The sequence below is a fragment of the Carassius gibelio genome, chromosome B6 (genome assembly GCF_023724105.1).
Source record: "Carassius gibelio isolate Cgi1373 ecotype wild population from Czech Republic chromosome B6, carGib1.2-hapl.c, whole genome shotgun sequence".
NCBI lineage: Eukaryota > Metazoa > Chordata > Actinopteri > Cypriniformes > Cyprinidae > Carassius > Carassius gibelio.
The window spans coordinates 27996207-28017887 of NC_068401.1; the positions used below are offsets into that span (position 1 = coordinate 27996207).

The window sequence follows — 21681 nt, forward strand, 5'->3', positions numbered from 1 at the left end:
GCGTTGTTTCCTTCAACAATACTCCGCTGCATGTCACGAAGGCGTTTCCACACGGCTCTTTCTTTCCGCGACGTGGACGCTCTTATGATGATGATGATGGTGATGATGTTGTGTTAATATAAATCTCAGTATATGAGCGAAACAGCGACGAGTTGAGCATCGTTTCCAGCGCGAGAGCAGGTGAGAATCAGATACAGCTGTTCACGTGATGCGGATCGACAATCACGCACATTTATGATTTATATACTCACACGTGTGGATTTTGCTTTAGAATTGTGTTCTTTAAGATGGCAAACGTCTTTTTAAAAGATATTTCATGTCCAGTGATTGTATCGATTGGCTATAATAATAATAATTGTTATTACTTACAAAATTAATCATAATACTTTATTGCGAAGGTTTATAATGATTAGTGTCTGAGTTGTTATTATACAGGCTAATTAAGTTTTTTTTTTTTTTTTTAAGACAATTTATGTATGACTCACACTTATGCAGCTCATTCACACACACACACACACACACACACCCTATAAATGCAGTGCAATGCTCCAAAGACAGTTTCAGTTTCCAAAGGGAAGGACCATCTTTAATGGGACTTGACCTCCCTGTCAGACAGGAGCATTCACTGTGTTTATGATTACAACATGAAGAGGTTTGACATTACACACACCGCTCATGTTAAAGGTGTGACTTTGCATTTAATTGTTGTGCACCGTTCTGAAACCGGTTCATTCATCTGATAACAGGCCTTAGAGAAAATTACAGGTTGTGTATTATAGACACAGTCTGACGGAGAGAGGCTTCTGTCATTGTATGCACTCTTCTATTTCTTTCAGATTTCTGTGGTGTCTGGCTCTTGTATAATGTTTTGTATTGTGCTTCCGGAAGAGCTGTATTAAGCGACAAAAGACATAAAGAGTGAGTTTTCGTCAGTGCAGTGGGTTGGATAAATAGTCGGCCAACTCCCAAGATGTTAGCACTGAAGCATAATAACATTTCATCGGTTTTTTTTTTCCATAATGACCAAGAAGCATATTTTTCCTGAATCGTGGCATGGAGCTTAACATGTTATGGCACTGGTTCAGGTCCATGTTTTGAAATGCGAAGTGTTTCATTCATGGGAATCGATAGATAAGGATGAGATTCCCACGAGACTTTTCTAACATTCAGCTTCCAAGACTTTTTCCTGCACTTACAGGCCATTTTTATTGGATCTGCTCAATTATTTAACCTTCTCCTTCTAAGCTCAAAGCTCTTGTGTTGGAGAACTTCATGCAGCATTAATGTCATACTGAATGAATTAATGTTTCTGTAGATATGATTTCTGAAGCTGCAATTCCAGGTAGTAATCTTTGTGTTAAAGTCAACATGAAATCAAACCCTGTTGACTTTAAGCAGACAAAAGCACATTCTCTCCTGCTTGATCTGATTGTTTATGACTTCAAACCGGTGGATGTGATCTCCTCTCATGGCTTTGTTTGCATGGCTGCTGTTGCTATAGTCCTTCTCTTTGGGGTTTTACAGCATTTAAACATCAGCAGTGTTTAGAAGAAGCTGACGCATGATGCTTCCTTGGAAAGTGTCTCAAGAAATGCTGGGAGGAAAATAAGCTCATTTTAAGGAGTAGTTCACCACAAGATCATCCTCATGAAACTGCTGTTTTCTGTGCCTTATGAAGAGGGAAAAATCTTCACAGCAGCTTTTGTAAGATAACACCAGAAAACCACCTTTTAGTTCTTAGATGAACCAAACCAGTTCATCCAAATATATCCTTCATCATTTACTCACCCTCAAGTTTTTCCAAACCCGAATGAGTTTCTTTCTTCTGATAAACATAAAAGACGACATTTTGTTGATATCTTGCAATGGAAGTCAACAAGGAAATGCATACGGTTTTGAATCAACATGAGTGTGATTAAATGTGATTACATTTTTATTTTGGGGAGAACTGTCTCTTTAACCTCTCATAATCTTTTAAGTGTTCTAGTAAAAGTCGATTAGGTTTTGAAGGCGTTTCTGAGGTGAGGAACACACACCTAGATGAAGTATCACCAGCAGAAAAGCCTGTAATTAGGGCTTTTATTAGTTACACAACCTTCATCACACCCAGAATTAGTGAACTAACTAGCACACACCGTGTCCTAGAACATAAAATGCCAAAATAGTGTGAGATTTCTCAGGTCAGAAGGTTTGGGATTTTACTCGTTTACTTCAGTAACCTCAAGGAGGTTATAAACGCTTTATGAAATAGATTTAGATCACAGAAAGCGGGATGAATCATTTTATTAGCTCACATTCTTGCCTGGATTATGGGAATGAATGCATTTAATGTGTGTTGGGTTTATCAAGCTAATTCTTCAATACAAGGGTCTAGATTTTGTTTTATACATTAGTGGAGACATAAGAGAACCACAACTTGTAGATTCAGTTGAACAACATTGAGTTAAAGTTAAAGACTGTCTGTTCTTATGCTTTATATAGAGAGATAGTCTCGTGATCTGTAGCTTTGCTGTTATTGTGTCAAGACTTTCACATGCATTGTCAAATATCTCACATCGCATCTGTTTTATCACGCATTATGCCAAATGACATCTTAACCGTGCTAAATGTTCTAATGGTTTTTGTTGGTCATGGGAAAGTTTCCATAGTTTGCACATTTCCCACACTAAAGGCCAAATCCACATACTGAGCCAATCCTCACAGATTCCAGCGGCGCTCCGATTTAAAGCTCATATTCCACTCGAGTAAGCAACTAAAACAATGTCCCTGATTGTTTTTACATCAGCTGCATACAAAGCTTCCTATGTCTGTCTTACAGGATTTGTGTTGTTTGCTGCGGTATTACTAGTCAGGATTATTTCCAAAGAAAAAAAAGCATCTAGAATATTCAGCAGTACATAACAAGCTCATTTGGAGAGATCGTTTTGAGGAATAGATGTCATAACGCATTACGGATTAAAGACCACGTTTGATCTAGTTTCATTGTACAACAAAAGAAAATAATGGAAGTGAACTGAGCGAAATCACCGTTTAAAGTCTATCTGATGTGGCATTTAGCTTGCCTCGAACAAACCTCAGAAGTATTAGAAGCTGTAGAGGTTATTAATGCCAATATGATGCATTAGCAGTGGATGCTTATTAGCACAATACATCTGCCATATTGGAAAGGTCAAGGCAGCACAGTCCCGTGCATCAGATTTTCATAAGATTTGCTTTGTCATAACAAGCAGTTCTGAATATTGAAAACTCATGCAAAATCAAACGAGAGTTGGTGAAACGCTTTAGTAAAATAATAAGGTGAAACCTTTGACATCATAACCAAACTAAGCATCGTTATGAGGTCACATGACAGCAATAGTCTCGGTCTAGACCTGGATTGTGATTGACAGCACGTGTGTCACAGACATGAGCGGAATGTTGGCGTGATGATGTCACAGTGGTGTTTTGTCTTCTGGCGCCATGCAACAGTAAGAATCACTTCTGAATCACACACTGATACTGGCCTTATCTGATTCACACTGCCTTCACTTTCACAGGATTTATGTAATTACAAGATGACTAATATGAGCTGTTCACATCCTCAGACTCATTTCTATGGCAATGTTCATCATAATACTGAAATGAGTCATGTGTGGCTTTAATTGATGACATCGAAACACTTAATGTCTCATTAATACAAGTCTTTATGCTAAAATACTAGAAGACGTGCATCAGATGATTGGCTCAACATTTATTTATATACATACGTAAACTCTGTCTCTCTGTTTGTCTGTATGTATTTTTTTGCATTTAAACATTATGATGATAAGTAAGCACATTTTCCAAAATAACTAAAAACAAACATTATTAATGCACTCAGATATTTTACTTTAAACTTTTTTTAATTGTCATTATTCTCAATGTTTATTGTTTTTATATTCTCATAAACATAATATAGTATTTTTACGTAATGCAAAATATAATTTCTGTAATTTCAAAATAGTGCGTATTTATTGTGCTTTTACACTTGAAATATGACTTGAGCTGCATTTTCGTAAAAGCATTTGAGACAAGTTTGACATAAAGATTTATTTATTTTATGAAACTTTGATATAACACAGCATAAAAGGATAATAATAATAATAAATTCGGCGAATTTACAAAACAAAAATGGGTTGCATTCAATTTATTTTAGCTACATTTAAATGAACAAATTTAGTTAACTAACTTTCAACAATTTTTTTTTGTTTTTGTTAAATGTAGCTAAAATAAGTAGCTACCACTTACCTTAAAATGAGTATAATTTCTTTTTTCAATGTAATGGCTAATGGGATCGATCTGCACATCCTAATGGAAAACTATCACCATAGAGAGCTTTCCATCCAAAGTTAAAAGTGATTTCTACTTAATGTTCTTAAGGAAACTGGTGCTTTGCTTCTAGAATAGGGTTTTGAGTTGGGTTTCGCACAAAGAACCGGTCTTTAACAAGACCCTCTCCGCTTTAGAGTTGTTCAGCGAGTTATTATCATTCCCTCATGGCTCAGTAAATGTCTCGTTTCATTCACAATGCATTTCATTCGCCTAAGCAAGTCTCTGCTCTTCAGAAACCCGGGATTTCTAGGCCACAGGCGATCTAGGATGCTGACACAGACATTTCAGCAGCTGCTCTAAACAGAGGCGTAAAAATACACCAGCTGCATCTAATGCAGATTTCATAAAGACCCTCTTACTGTTGAATTCCAGCGAATGAAACCTTTCTGAATTGCTCTTTCAGACAGTCTGCGAAGGCGCAGATGTGAATACTGAAGAGAACGAAGGATTAATGTGATCATGGCCACACCTGAATAATAAAGTCAGACTGGATGGCTCACACACACCACACCAGTGTTGATTCAGCACAGTCTCTTCACTATATAAGATGTGCATTCGAGGAATCCAGCTCTTGTAGATTAAGGCATGCAAACAGATATTTGTTGGTGGCCTTTAGCTAGTCATGTTACAGTCCTGCCTTAATCACAAACACACATACCAATCATTGTTTGCAGAAGATATATCCACCTGACGATTTATAAATATGAGATGTATGTTGAGAGAACACATCTGTCATTTGCTTTTTGCTGCGTAAGGGATTTATTGTCATGTGGTTTTCTAAATTATAATTAGTGTGTGGCAAAATGTAGTATGTTGAAGTGCAGATCCATGCACGCTGTAACAGCTGATATTACCCATGATCCATTGCACATAGGACGAGGATTCAATTAGAACTACAAACACAAATAAAAAGTTTTAAGAACTACAAATATGGCAGATATGTGAGGCCAATGGTTAAACAACATGTAACTAACAGAAGCAGACAGTTGTTTTAGAGGGAGCGTGTGCTATTTTGATTAGAGATTCTTTAGAAGAACTTGCCATAAGATGATGCATCTCTAAATGTATCCCCTTTAGCGCAGTAAATAAGCTGAGCTCAGCAATCGATTAGCCAACCACCTTCCCCTTCATACATTCAGGAACTGATGCTGACTCGTCCGTTTCAACATGAATGCACGCGTGTAAATCAGCTTTTGTCCGTCTGTTTGCGAATGTCTTTGAGAGTTTGCGCTGGGCTTATGAGCTGTCGTGAGAGATCATTTAACATGTACAGCTTAATTAATGTGACTCTGGAGCACAAAAGCAGCCTTTAGTCTCTGGGGTATATTTGTAGAAAGCCAAAAAAACATTGTATGGGTCAAAATTATTGATTTTTCTTTTATGCCAAAAATCATTAGGATATTAAGTAAAGATCATGTTCCATGAAGATATTTTGTAAATATCCGACTGTAAATATATTAAAACTTATATTTTTACTTTTAATATGCATTGCTAAAAACTTAATTTGGAAAACTTTAAAGAGGATTTTCTCAGTATTTAGATTTTTTTGCACCCTCAGATTCCAGATTTTCAAATAGTTGCATCTCAGACAAATATTGTCCTCCTAAACAAACCACACAGCAATGGAAAGCTTATTTATTCAGCTTTCAGATAATATATAAATCTTAATAAATTTTTTGAGGTCCAGGGTCACAAATGTGTTTGGAGTCTCAGTATGGCTTTTGTCATTTAAGAAAGGAACGTTTTTAAGAATATTATGTTTGATCTTCTGATCATCATATTTTGAGTGTGAAACATACACACAGCTCTGACGCTCAGATTTACGACACACACAGGATTCCTGTGGCCTTGTTATGTTTGCCATCATTTCCGTCTGCCAACTCCACCCTGTGAACTCACACTGAGACACACACACACACACACACACACACACCGGGGTTACAGTATTGGGCAAAATATTATCTTTCTCTTCTCTGCATTTCTCCTCTTGTTCAGTTTGCCTCCGAATCTAGTTATCAGATAAACCTTCCATTGTATATTATGAATATTTTTGACAGGTTGCTTTTGTTACTCGTTTGTAAGTCACTTTGGAGAAATGCATCTGCTTAGTGCATGATGTAAATGAAGTCCACTTTATTTGTGATCCTGGAGCACAAAAGCAGTCTTAAGTCTCTGGCGTATATTTGTAACAATAGCCAAAAAAAACAACAACTTTATGGGTCAAAATTTTCGATTTTTCTTTTATGCCAAAACATATTAGGATATTAAGTAAAGATCATGTTCCATAAAATATATTTATACATTTCCTACCATAAATATATCAAACCTAATTTTTATTAGTAATATGCATTGCTAAGAATTTATTTGGACAACTCAAAAGATGATTTTTATACACCCTCAGACTCCAGATTTTCAAATAGTTGCATCTCAGCCAAATATTGTCCTCCTAACAAACCACACATCAATGGAAAACGTATTTATTCAGTTTTCAGATGATGTATAAATCTAAATTTAACTCTGGTTTTGTTCTCCAGGATCTTATTTCTGTCTCTGTCTCGATTTAAATCCAGTAACCCATTAAAAACTGCTAATACAATCAATTCTGTGAACAAATAAAAGAATGAGGTCACATACTCGTATGCACTAAAATGCAGCAGGATCTGTGTGTCAGATATTTAGTGTGTTTGTGAATCTTTCTGATATCTGATGCAGTGACATTCAGAGATTTTAGCGTGGCTTTGGAATCCAGATACATTTCGGGACCGCTGTGGGGCTGGAAAACAACTGTGTTGTTGGAAAGAAAGGTCGCTCGCAGGCTGTGTTGACGTCAGAGTCACTGCCATCATAAACACGGACAAAACACACACACACACACACACACGGTCACATGTTCACGCTGAGAGCTGTGAGGACCCGACCAGACTACAGCTGAGAATTAGTGCTAGTTGTTAATAGTATAGAATTATTATTATTGTTGTTATTTTTGTATTTTGTTATTTTGCAGATCTGTGTGTTTGAGTCTGCTTTAATAATTTCTCTCTCTCTCTCTCTCTCTCATATATATATATATATATATATATATATATATATATACTCTTATTTGTATTTTAATGTATATTTATTCATTTACAGTGAATTTAAATATATTTGTAATCTTTACTATTGTTTGCACTGTTGAATAATTATTGAACCTTTACAGCAGCAAAGTTTTCATTTTGAAGCAATAAATGCTTAGCATCAGAATAAATTTGTTACCATTTATTTAAAAGAAAATAAAAAAATAGTGTCTTTATATTAGGATTGTAGTTGTTTTTAAGAGGTACATGCATATTTTGTATTAATTGTTGTAGGCTTACTATCATTTAGTTATTGTGTCAAACAGGGTTGTGCATATCAATTATGGAAAAATAAATGTAAAATTCTATTCATATGTGTATTCTGACAATTAATTTGAATTTATTATAATTTTATATGTATACATTTTTTTAGTAACACACACTTAATAGTACTAGAGCCAAAACATGAACCTTTTATCTAAATTCATTTTGAAGCATCAATATTAATTTGTGAAAATTTACAACAATTTTAAATTCATATTTATTCATTTTACATATTAAATCATTATTACGTTAAGGAAATGTTATTTAAATAATAATAATAATAATATATACTTTGATCAGTGATATATATATATATATATATATATATATATATATATATATATATATATATATATATATATATATATATATATATATATATATATATTTGTTATATTAAGAGATAACATGTATAGTATATGTTAAGATATATTAAGCTGTATAAGAGGAATATATTCATTATGTATCTATGTTATATATTCATCGCTGTAGTCTAATTATTATTTAGTTATTATAAAGTCTCACTGTCTCCAGATATAAGTACCGCTGTGTGTGTGTGTGTGTGTGTGTACTTGCATACATTCAAACATACGTCATGTCAAATATCAAAGTGATTTCATGGCGTGTCAGATGTCTCATCATCACTCCAATATTTAATGTTTTTTGCAGTGTCCACATGCATGACCTCCTGTAAGAGGGTGGCTCCGCCTCCTGTTCCCCCCCGCACCACCTCCAAACCCTTCATCTCCGTCACCGTGCAGAGCAGCACAGAGTCCGCGCAGGACTGCTACCCCGACCGCAAGAGCGAGGTCAACAGCCAATCAGGACGCAGCAACTCCTCCGAAAGCCTCGACAGCCTGCCCAAAGGGTCACGACCCCCTGTAGCGCCGCCCCGTGAGCCCCAGATCCCGGCGGCCGTGGTCATCTCTCCCAACCCGCTCCGAGAGTCCCATCATGAGCAGGTGAAGGGGGAGGCACTCCCTGTGGACGAACCCCCTGTAGACCCCGTCCCGAGACGGAAACTCTCCTCCATTGGGATTCAAGTGAGTTTATTGAGCTCAGATTCTCACACACTTGAATATGAGTGGATTATAGAGTTGCACACCTTCTATAAAGGGGTCATGTGACTAGGGTTGGGCATCATTGGAATTCAATCGATTCTGATTCTTATTGATTCCCAAAACATATTTTATTGGATTGTACTGTTTTTAATGTAAATAGACAACGGTTTTATTCAGAGACTGAAATAAATATATAAATAATTAGATACATTTTGATGTTTATTCTGTGCCTCTCACTCGAGATATAGTTTCATTACTGGATGAGTCAGTGTTTTTGAATAAATCTCTTAAATTAATGATTCAAAGACAAAAAACACCTAAAAAAAAAAAAACACATGAACACACACACAGGAATTTATATTTTAATTCTGCAACAAGTCTCTGATTCATGACCTTAAAGGGATGGTTCACCCAAAAAGGAAAATTATGTCATTAATAACTCACCCTCATGTATTAATGACATCATTTTAATATTTGGGTGAACTATCCCTTTAAGTTTTGTGAAGGAGGGTCACTGCTAGGAAGCTTTTTAGCTGTGTTAATGATCAGTATGCACAACAGTGACTGTGAAATAAGATATATTTTAGATATGGAAATGACAAATTCATTTTCTTCCTGACCTGACCACAACCACTGTCCTTTTTTGGAAAATTAAAACATGGTCACCCTACATGAAGTAAATCATGCGTGCACAAAACTACTACAATGGTACCTCTATGTTTCACAGACACACCGGGGCAATTAATGTTGGGTTGCTTTGCTTGTTTAGATAATGTAAACACTTAAAAGCATACTCATATATCTTAAAACATCTGGTTACATGAGCCTTAGCTCTTTACAATAAAATCCACTCAAAAGTTAATATCAGGTCATTTAAGAATACCGTAAAGGATGTACCGAATATTCTTCAATTTCATGCAAAACAGAAATACAACAAATAGAATATCAGATCGCTGTCATATGGCCAAAATAAATGAAAAAATAAGCTTTTATGCATGGTTGTGTTTGAAACATTAAAACTGTAACAATGTATCTTACAAGATAACACGATGTATCCTCGGTCTCTCTTGAAATGTGTCCCCACATTAAGTCCTTGTGTTTGAGGGTATTGGACCTGGAAAGTGCTTGAAAGATCCTTGAATGTGAAGTTAATCAAGGTGTGGGAACCCTGATGAAACCGTATCACATGACCCCTTTAAGTTGGGCGCTCATATTTCACTGCTGTTTGTAGGTCGACTGCATTCAGGAAATCCAGGCTAAAGTAGAGACGCCACCGCTGGCCAGATTCCAGTCGATCGGAGTTCAAGTGGAGGACGGCTGGACGTAAGTTTGTGTCACTTCCTGTTTCTCACTCACTGTATGATAAACCTGGTCTCAGAAACTGAACTCAGCTTCAAACAGACACTTTCGGCAGCCTTGGCTCGGTACTGGAAGTATTTTTCCTCATTCAGTTTTTGTATAATCTTTACAGAAGATTTATTAATAAAGATAGTCTTAAACCAAACCAACCAGCTATGTTTTAAAAAAAATCAGAACAAAAACTGTGTAAGACTATAGGGAAACAATGGCATACCGTTATTGTAATAACAATGCAATTATTATATAGATATGTACATATCAGTAACATTTTTGTTTATTTTTTACAAGAAAATAATACTTTTATTCACCAAGGAAGCATAAAATTGACAAAGTACAGTAAAGGCATTTATTATTAAATTATTATAAATACAATAATAATAAAATTATACAAAAGTTTTCTATTTCAAATAAATGTTGTTATTTTGAACTTGCTATTCTTCAAAAAATCCTGAAAGAAATGCATCTCGGTTTCCACAGAAATGTTAAACAAATGGTTTTCAGCCAGCTTTGTTTGTTTTTTTAAATCTAAAAAACTTTTTTTACAATTAAATTATTTTGAAAAATATTTAAATAATATTTTCATAACAGCATTTTTCATTGTTACATTTAATTAAATTATCGAAAACATTAGTTTAATCATTTTAATTATTTCTTTGTCAAGTTAAAAAGTATATTAATAAATGAATTAATTCCTCAAAATTTTAAGTGGCATTCTTAGTGTAGTAGACTGATAGCATTAGAGAATCAACTCTTTTAAAGGAAGACTCTGTCTTTAAGTTTGTCTTATTGTATCTGATGTCAAACACAAATCTGCATGCAGTCCCTGGCCTGTGAAGATGCTAGAATCCCGAGCCGAGCTGTACTCGCTAGATAGGGCATATATGTTCATGCTTAGGCTCAAATATAGCCTAGTTTCTTCTGTTTAGTGCAGCATTAAACAGAGTCTAATGGGAGACTGTGTGTAGTTAGAAGCGTAATTGATGTAAATGACTCTCTCTCTCTCTCTCTCTCTCTCTCTCTCTCTCTCTGTGTGTGTGTGTGTGTGTGTGTGTTAGTTGCAGCCGCTCCAGTAGTATGGCCTCTAGGCAAGAGACGGACTCAGACACACAAGACCTCTCGCTCACATCCCTTACGTTCCCTTCAAACTCCAAACACACCGAGAAGAAAGTCATGGTCAACAGTGCCAGCCAATCGGTGGACTCGCCTCAGCAGCTCTCCCTTGACAACGGTAACCATGAAAATGATGTGGCGGTGACGACCAGCGGTCCCTCCCGACAGATCCTGACCAATCGCTCGACCACACAGAGCAGCTCCTCGTCCTTCTCCGAGAGTCTGGATCCGGCCCTTGACCCGTCCTCCCTCCCGCCGCCCGACCCCTGGCTGGAGAGCGGGAACGGGACGGGGAACGGAGGCCCCGCCCACCCATTGACGGGGGCCACAGGAGCCACAACATGCCGGCGGGACGGTCACTGGTTCCTGAAGCTCCTGCAGGCTGAGACGGGTCGGATGGAGGGATGGTGCAGTCAGATGGAGAAAGAGACCAGCGAGCACCAGCTCTCAGAAGAGGGTAAGACCGCATCTCTGGTCCTTGGTGTGTTCTGGTGGACTAGAGATTGTAGGGTGGCCCTCCGAAATCTAAAGACCCTGAATGGTCTCATATATGTGACCCTGGACCATAAAACCAGTCATAATGGTCATTTTTATGAAAATGAGAGTTATACATCATCTGAATGAATAAGCTTTCCATTGATGTATGGTTTGTTAGGAAGACAATATTTGGCTGAGATATAACTATTTGAATATCTGGAATCTGAGGGAGCAAAAAAGTCTCTTCTGCTCAGCAAGGCTGCATTTATTGTAAAGTAAAAAATACATGCCTGATTCAAGAAGAGGGTCTCAAAAATGGCCAACAAATATTATTTGACAAACTTGTTAATTTTAAGTTAAATTGTAATTTGTTGGTATAATGTCTGCTAGAATGTAAAAAAAAAGTTCAGTGTTAAGTAAATACTTTAAAATGTAGTTTTGAAATAGATTTTATTTAAAGCAAGACAAAACAGTAAAAAGCACATTTTGGCTATTTAATTTATGCAGTCGTGAAAAACATTGGCAACATCGTCTCAGGTTACGAATGTAACCATGGTTGCCTGAGTAGGGAACGAGACACTGCGTCCTCTATGGGTTGCTATGGGGAACACCTTGTCGTGACCCGTGTCTGAAGCATACATTGAAAAAACACTAGTTGGCCGGCGACAGCCCCTGATGTCACTACCGGTGCGACTATAAACAGGCACCGGGAGAACACGTCATTCTCTTCTTCATCTAAAGCTTGCTTCTTAATCATGGCAGGGAGCTAGAGGACGCAGTATCTCGTTCCCTACTCCGGGAACTATGATTAAATCCGTAACCTGAGACGTTCCCTTTCAAGGGAACTTCGAACTGCGTCCTCTAGGGGTCACTAATGGGAACAGTATACCCACGAATCATGGCGAGCACTAAGTACCAACTCTAACATTTCCATGGGAGTTGCCCCTGGGAAATTAGATGGCTGTCCGTGACATTATCCATTACGGCCAAAGGCCTGGGCTACATACCCAACTGACCTGTTAGGGCCTCGACCCGGGGTATAGCTCAAGGATACCTTTAGAGGGATACGGCCAAGAGCATAGCATTTTATACTAAGTCTTGCCTTTCACACTGGGGCTACCGCTTGCTCTTGCATAAGCTCGCTGAAGGATCCCTAGTAGCAACACCCTGTTTAGATGAGTATCCAAGATGAACAGGGATTTACCAACTCAAGAAAGGGCACGAAGCAGTCGAGCGAAGCCCTAACCATATAGGATTTTTAGAAAGAACGCAGAGTACTAGCGTGCAAACTTACCACAGTGTGGATTTAAGTAAGTGCACAATGACTTCACGTGCACACTTACAATAACATGGATTTTAAATACTGTTCTAAAGGGGCACTCTCTTGGCACTCTGATAGACCCTTACCGTACAGGATTTCAGAAAGTGTGCAGAGTCTTGCGTGCACACTTACCACTTACGTGGATTTTAGAAAGAGCGCAGAGTGTTCGACATGCACATTCACCACAATATGGTTTTCAGAAAGTACACAGAGCTTAGCATGAAAGAGCTTAATGCCAACGAGTGTTTAGTAACACTGTGATTGAGGACTGCAAAGAAAACTCACACACATAACCTCAAGCAATTTTATATATATATAAGTATATATAGAATGTATCATACTCACCCAACCTGGTTCCCACTCTGGAGCCCTGGTCAAGAGGAGACCGTAATGCAGGAAGTTCCCACCTAACCTCTGTCAGATGGGCAGATGTAAAACGCCATAAGGGATACTCAAGTGTCAATCTGATCCGGACGAAAGTGATAACGCCTTGTCTGGATCAACTCCCTTTGCCTATCTTCCTTTGAAGGGAGGTGTTGGGGGTAGGAGCACGAGCCGCGACACCAGCCTTCTTTGCTAGTCTCTGATCCTCAGACCGAGAAGGACCAGGACCCCTATGACCCACTTTTTTTTTTAAGGCGGAGTGCAGCATAAACAAAAGGAAATTTCCCGTCAGATCCTTTACATGTTCTCACTGCAACACAATGTGCAGCATGCATTCTGCTCCCACGGGAGTTAAACACGCTCCACCCACACTAGATTACCATAGAAATCAAATGCGAGACGAGGCGAACACACTCAGGCAAATGCTGCTACAAACTTTGGTAAATAGTGAGATACTCGCATCCCCTCTGAGTCTCGCGAATGCATCGGAATGAGCACATCCAACTCTCTCGAGCACTGAACGCTTGCACTTGCTCTTCACTACACACACACACACACACACACACACACACACCATAGTATGCGAGCCATGTGAACTGCAGGTATCCGAGCAAAGCCTCTGGCGAGAATCATGCACTCTAGATGCTGTACGCTTCAAACTAAACAGTCAATGAAGACGAAGAAGTTAATGACGTGTTCTCCCGGCGCCTATTTATAGTCGCACTGGTAGTGACGTCAGGGGCTGTTGCCGGCCAACTCGATGGTGTTTTTTAAATGTATGCTTCAGACACAGGTTACGACGAGGTGATTCCCATAGCGACCCCTAGAGGACACAGTTCAAAGTTCGAAGGGAAACATAGGGGGGGGGGGGCTTGAAAACCTGTATTCAGAACTCTGCCCAGTGCTTTATTTTGTTCAGCTTTGACCAGGATGCACCGAAATGAAAATTCTTGGTAGAAGAACATACAAAATATTGTATTATATTAATATTCAACTATAGTAATAATATTTTTAAATAAAAATTAAGCTAAAATTAAAAAGGAAAACTGAATGTATTAATATATTAAGTATAAGATAAAAAACCAAAGACTTAAGTATTATAAAAATAAGTCTGTTGAAGTCATTAGTTAGACCTTTTGAAGTGTTACACAGGCTTTGATTTCTCTTAATGAATGAAACAAAGTGCCTCATTAATTAGGTTAATTACATGTGCTCTGAGCAGCTCTAGGGTTTCTATCAATCTTCACAGTCTCTGTTTGTCTGTTAATACACCTGGTTCAGTTCATTAGTTTTCCTCAGCTCTTTCTGCCAAAACACTTACAGATCTCTCTCTCTCTATCTCTCTCTGTCTCTGTCTCTCTCTCTCTCTCTCTCTCTCTCTCTCTCTGTGTCTGTAGTTTTGGGGAAGGTCCGTATTGCGGTGGGCTGCGCTCAGCTCCTCATGTCCCAGAAGTTCCAGCAGTTCAGAGGCTTGTGTGAACAAAACCTGGTAGGTCAATCACAGCAGTTCAGTCTATATTTGTACATCAACTCAAATACAGCATCTGCTCTGATTATAGTTCAGCATTAGTTCTCAAATCAGCTTCTCAGGATCCGAGCTGCACATTTATCAGCAGAAGATCTTGAGATGTCGCCCCCTTCTGGACAACTGAATATAAACTTGTGTGAATTACTACTCCATATTGAATAGATATTTGTTTCCCTGTCTGTTCAGAATGTGAATGCAAACCCCAGACCCACGGCTCAAGATCTGGCCGGGTTTTGGGATCTTCTTCAGCTCTCGATAGAAGACATCAGCCTCAAGTTTGACGAGCTTTATCATCTCAAATCAAACGAGTGGAAGCTGGAAGGAGACTCACCGGTGAAGCAGGTACAAACACAGCTAATGAAATATATGTAGAAATAAATAGCATGCAGATGATACATTTTAATGTGCAAAGTGTAAATATACTAGACATTCACACACAGAACAGTGCTGTTTTAGTATTATTTATAGTATTTGTTAGTATTTAGAAATAACTTTTATTTTTATAGTTTAATGTTTTTAATATTCCTATTTAGCAAAAATTCATTTTTATTTTAATTTTAGTAATTATTATAATACATCAACTTAAACTACTATTTCAGTAACAGTTTTATTTTAATTTGTTTTAGTCATTATGTCCAGTGCTTATGACATTTTTTTTTAATACAGATATATTTCTTTTTAGCTTTAATTTACATTAACAGTCAAAAGTTTGGAATCATTAAGATTTTTTTATGTTTTTGAAGGACATCTCTTCACCAAGGCTGCATTTATTTGACTGAAAATGCAGTAACGATAATTGAAGTGTTATTGTGGAAGGTCATTGCTGTTAAAAGAATGCTTTTCTACTGTAATGTATTTTCAAATGTAATGTTTTGCGATGATCAAAGCATCATTCCTCCAGTCTTCATTGTCACATGACCCTTCAGAAATCATTCTAATATGCTGATTTACTGTGTGAATATTATAATTTTTTATTGCTGCTCAATTATTAATAATAATTTTTATTTTAATTTTTTATCAATATTGGAAACAGTTTTTGCTGCATAGAAACTGTGATGCATTTTTTTTTTTTTAGGATACTTTGATGATTAGAGAGTCCAAAAAAACAGCATTTCTTTTAGATAAATATTTTTTAAACCGTCTATTTTGGTCACTTTAATCCATCCTTGCGGAATTAATGTTTCTTTTTTCTTTTACTACTAATTTTAATATTTTTAAAATAACTTATTTTCAGTTAGTTGCCAAGTTTAAGTTTTGCTTCTAATGTTTATTAGGGATGCACCGATATGAAAATGTTGTCTGATACCGATAATTTTATATATATATATTTTATTATTATTATTATTTTTATTTTATTATTTTTGAAAGCCGATAACCGATATGTTGGCCGATAAATCTATATCCAAATTTTTAGAAACTTTTTGAGAGCCTGATTAAAAAAAGTTTTCATCATTAATAGCAACATCTCACACACTTCAACATAAGCAGACTAGTTTGAACATTAGATATTTTAAAAATTTGTAAAATTCATCATAAAAGTCTTACAAAAAAATAACATTATGCATAAATAATGCACACAATTCATCTTAAGTCAACTATTTCTGAAGGAAATAATGCATTATTTCTCACCCTTAAGATATCAGCCAAATTGTCTTATCAGGGCGATACCGATAACAGAAAAATGTTGTAATTATCGTTCGACACCGATATGCTGGCCGATATATCGTGCATCCCTAATGTTTATATTTGCTTTATTTCCGTTACCAAAAGTTATTCTGAATATTTTTTGTTTTAGTAAACAGTAGGGGTGTAACGGTACACAAATAGTTTGTTTACAAGCCGTTTTAATTCCATCTTCTGGTATTTGTCAGATGTCTCCTAGTTCACACAAGACTGACTCATGCATTTTTGCTTAATAAAGGTGAAGACCCTACTCAGTGCATGCTTTGCGAGATTCCCCTTTCCGTCAAACCTATATTTTATTAGACTGTCCAGCTTTGAATGTATGTAGAAAACCCTTTTAGGAAGTGAGTTTAGTATAATTTTGCCTTAGTTTTATAATTTTTATCACATGTTAATGTAAAAAATCTTATGTAATATAACTTGTGTTTGTTTGCTGGTTTTGATTGTATTCGTTATACTTGTTTTTTTGGCCATGGAAATATCCTAAGTTGCTGACATGGCATTAAATAAAAATATGCTACTAATCACATCTTTCTGCGAGTTAAACACTGATTGTGTTATTACACGAGTCTTGAAATGTTCATTCATGTTTATTTCATATTTAAACTAGTAGTAAAGAGGAAGCGATGATCACATTTACACACATACGTGTACCGTTATACCTCTGACTCCACTACATGAATGCATTAAGAGCCAGTTTCTTATGGTTTGTGTCTCTTGGTCTCTGATCTTTCCGGTTGTGTGACGTTCAGGAGAACCAGAAACGGACTCCTCCGGTGCCCAAGAAGCCTGGGAAGACTAAAGCGGCCCTGGGCCGAGAGAAGAGCAATGACACGGTGGACAAACAGAGACAGGAGGCTCGCAAGCGGCTCATGGCAGCCAAGAGAGCTCAGTCCGTCAAGCAGAACTCGGCCACCGAGAGCGCCGACAGCATCGAGATCTACGTCCCCGAGGCGCAGACACGGCTCTGAGGAGATGCACCAGATGCACAGCGAACACGCTCAAGGGCTCCGGCGTCACACACAGCACCAAAAGCTGCTTTTGTCTTTTGACGCCCTCGTTTAATACACAGAGGTGAGAGAGTGGGACGGAAACCACGCAGTGCGAACGGACTGCCAAGGAAAACCTCACAACAATCTCATTAGTTGCAATGAATAATATTATTATTGATATGATTATTAATAACGGACTGCTATTGATTACTATTACTGTCCTAGATTGTTTTAATTATTCTAATATTTTGGATAAGAGCTCCTGTATCGTAGAAAGACGCCCACCACTCGATTGAAATCCACGTCTTCCTGTTACACGCTTCGCTTTCTGTTCTTCTTCTTCCTCTCTTCCTTCACCAGAGATGTTCCTCGTCTTTTGTTAATGGTTTTGATCGATGGAAGCGATAGATGCGGTGTGTTTCAGGGCAGCCAGGTGGCGCTCTTCAATTTCCCATGTTTAGAAATCATGCGTGGTGGCGTATCAGATCTCCATCTCAGGTCCTGAAGTCTCACGGTTGTCCAGTTCTCATGGGTTTAAACAGGTTTTGACCTGACCTGATGTTTTGTTGAATGAAGTGCCTGTGGGTAACTTTAAGACCCTTGTAGCAATATCAAAGATTATAATATCACAATTTAAACAGCACCCCCTAAAACACGTAGTGTAGACTCAAAATGTAAAGAGCGAAATATGGTTCTTCGTTCCTTTTCTCTTTCAAACTGCACAAATCTGCACTTATCACTCCTGGTCATGTTTTAATACAGTATTGAAAATGACTAGATAAAGCAGACTCTTCTGTAACTGAACGTCTTTACTGGGAATTTTCACAAAAACACATTTGATGTGGTCCAATTTGTACTTGGAATTGTTAAAAAAAGGCTGAAAACATCTTTATGCTGTTTTTTTTTTTGTTTTTTTTTTTTTTAAAGAAGGTGGTTAGGTTTGCAATTTGGAAATTAAGAAATCCTACCTAAATATTCTAATATTAATGTGGTTTTATTAATTCCATCCTTTATATATTTCATGTGACTTAATCTGATTTGTCTAACACAAACTCACTGCTTGTTTCTTACTGCTCTTTCCATGCCCACATGGAAAAAACCTATACAAACAAATATGTTTCAATATAGGTTTTGATATAGGTTTTTAATATATGTTACATGTATAAAATTGGCAGTGTTCCTATATTATATGTACATATATGTACACATATATATATATATATGTGCATACCTATATAGGTACATATATGCATGTATATATGCACCTATACAGGAGATATATTTCCTGTATATGCACATATATGCACCTCAATTTTGCCTATATGTGGCATATATACGCATATAGGTTTCATATAAGCGCATATATCCACATATAGGTTCTTTCCATGTGGGTGTTTGGGGTTGGTTAGATTTAGTTTGTTTTTAAAGTCTCTTGTTCTCACCAAGGCTGCATTTATTTGATTTAAAAAAAATTAATAGTGAAATATTATTACACTTTAAAATAGCTGTTTTCTATGTGAATATCTGCTCAAATGTAATTTATTCCTGTGATCAAAGCATCGTTCCTCCAGTCTTCAGTGTCACATGATCTTCAGAAATCATTCTAATATGATGATTTGCTGCACAAGAAACATTTCTGATTATTATCAATGTTGAAAATCGTTGTGGCACACAATATTTTTGTGGAAACTTGTGATGCATTTTATTTCTCAGGATTCACAGATGAACAAAGTTCAAATGAACAGCATTTATTTGAAATATAAATCTTTTGTAACATTTTAAATGTCTTTAATGTCACTTTTGATCAGTTCAGTGCATCCTTGATGAATACAAATGTACATTTATTATTTAAAAATCTTACTGATCCCAAACATTTTAACTTTATACTTGATTTCTCATCACATATATTGTCATGAACTCATGAGCCGTTGCAGCTCTGCATTCAGTGACAAATGTCCCCAAGCTGCCGTTGATTGGCTGCTATTGTGTGTCTTTCGGCCGCTAATGGTGTGAATGGCATCTCTTCAGTTTGAAGCCTCTCCCAGTCGTTCGCTCCATTTGGTGTTGGTTTGAGTCGTTGACGCCTGCTGAATGTCCCACAGTCCTCTCATATTCAGTCCTGCAAACGTCTGACAGCCTCAGATAAACCAGAATAATGATCAGGATCATTTGATACTCATATCCAGTGTAACTCCAGGCTCAGATCAGATGAACATCACTCCTCTCCTGTGGGAAACCTGATTTATTCATCTTTTTATCAGCCTTCGGTACTATTTCCCCAATTAAATCTGCAGAGATAAGCACAAAAATTCTACCATGATGTATAAATAGTATTTTTCGTAGTGTTAATACATTATGACAGTTAATACCTTTAATTTATTTTTAAATAATTGTAGCCTGTTTATTAATTTTGTTACTAATTACAGTACATTTTGTAAAAAGAAAAATGTAAAACCGCATTAGAGTAATGAATAAAGAATGCAAAGAATGTTTTTTTTTTTTTTTTTAATTAAACATCCAAATGCATTAAAGCGACAGATCTTAAAAATGTAAACATTAACCATGTTAAAATGAGCATGCTCAACATATGCATGTTCAAAAACCTTTACATCCAAAATTTTTTATTTTATTTTCATGAGCAGTTGTTCACCAAATGCACAGTTTTGAGTCTTGAATCAACACATATTGATTTAATTTCTGTATCTACACAACGTCGATTCAGTAAGCAGATGTTTTATGCTTGTAGTTTGAGATGCTGAAGCGTCTCATATGGAAACAGAAAGAAATGTTTTAAGCACACTAAGAAATACAGACAAATCAACCAACACCAGTGTTTGCAAAAATACACATTTGTCTATTTTATTTGACTATTCGCTCTATAGAGACCACGCTACCATCAGTTGAATGTCTTTGAATCGTTGACCTGTGTTTTCCACTGTCTGGTGTTTCAGTGTTGTGAAACTGATTTTCACATCATGTTCACGTGATCTCGATCATGTTTGTGGGCTTCCCTGAGGATCTGGATCACAGAAACCTGGATCTGGAGTAGCAGATGCGTTTCGGAGGAGCTCTCGTTTGCAACACAAGGATGTGTGTTCTGCACCTCTCTTTTCATGCTGCTTGGATACTAGATAAACTCTTTTATACACCTGTTAAGAGACGGAGAGTGGAGAAACACAACAGCGGTCGAACCCTCTCTGACCTGAAGGCACAGTCTCTCTTTCTTCAGCTGTTTTAATAGTTTTTGGGGGTCGCCGAACAATAAATCATCTAAATGCAAGAGTTTGTAGCAACAAGAATTAAGATTATTATTATTATTATAAAGATTGATAATCAATATTTTATGAAACGAGCACATATTTTACTGACTAGGATTTGTTCAATATGTCTAATGCTATATAAAGTTTAGGCTGTGTATGTCAGGGTCTTTTGTTTAGTAATAAATACAGTAAATCGGAGTTGAGTGCAAATGTGTCTGTGACTTAATTATTTCTTGGCACCTTTATATATATATATATATATATAACCTCATTAAAATTGTAAAAAAAAAAAAAAAAATGCATTTTCAATGTGATCTCAGTCTTTTGGAAACCCATTTTTCTCCATCTGCAAAGAACATTTCAGGTCAGAATGTCCCACACTGAGTGGTTAGAAAGCTGTAGCTGCAGAAGTGAAATATGAGCAGTTTTCTGAGTTTAGAGCTGTTGTTGTTCTCTGTGACTGTGAACTGCACATTCCTGAATGTGAAAGAGTGAGATCTGCCACAGGCATTGAGAAAATACATCACAAATCTGATCTGTATGCAAACAAACACTCAACCATTTCCTACAAGTACTGCACTTATGAAAAGAGCTTTTATTCCAGTGGGCCATAATGTTCAGACAGTGTTGGCAAAGTTGCACTTTGTATGAAACATTTTGTTGCGTTTCCTTTCATGGTCCATATATGACATGAATATTTTGGACTTTAGATCTTTTAGGTTCAACAGGTGTGACATATACAGGTTCTGTCAGTTCAGACTCACACAAACACACCA

At 36.9% G+C, this 21681-nt stretch overlaps 1 protein-coding gene across 4 annotated transcripts in view; it reads left to right on the forward strand.

The window, feature by feature from the left end:
* The window catches only part of LOC127960212 (disks large-associated protein 4-like), a 92141-nt gene extending 71026 nt beyond the window's left edge, over positions 1–21115 (forward strand). For 3 of the 4 annotated variants that reach the window (XM_052559816.1, XM_052559813.1, XM_052559814.1), the window contains 6 exons: positions 8400–8773; positions 10023–10114; positions 11206–11717; positions 14840–14931; positions 15157–15312; positions 17406–21115. In XM_052559816.1, coding sequence (XP_052415776.1) covers positions 8400–8773; positions 10023–10114; positions 11206–11717; positions 14840–14931; positions 15157–15312; positions 17406–17624 — 1445 coding nt within the window. In that variant the 3' untranslated portion in view covers positions 17625–21115. The other variant, XM_052559815.1, reaches the window with a different exon arrangement.
* Positions 21116–21681: the final 566 nt, after the last annotated feature.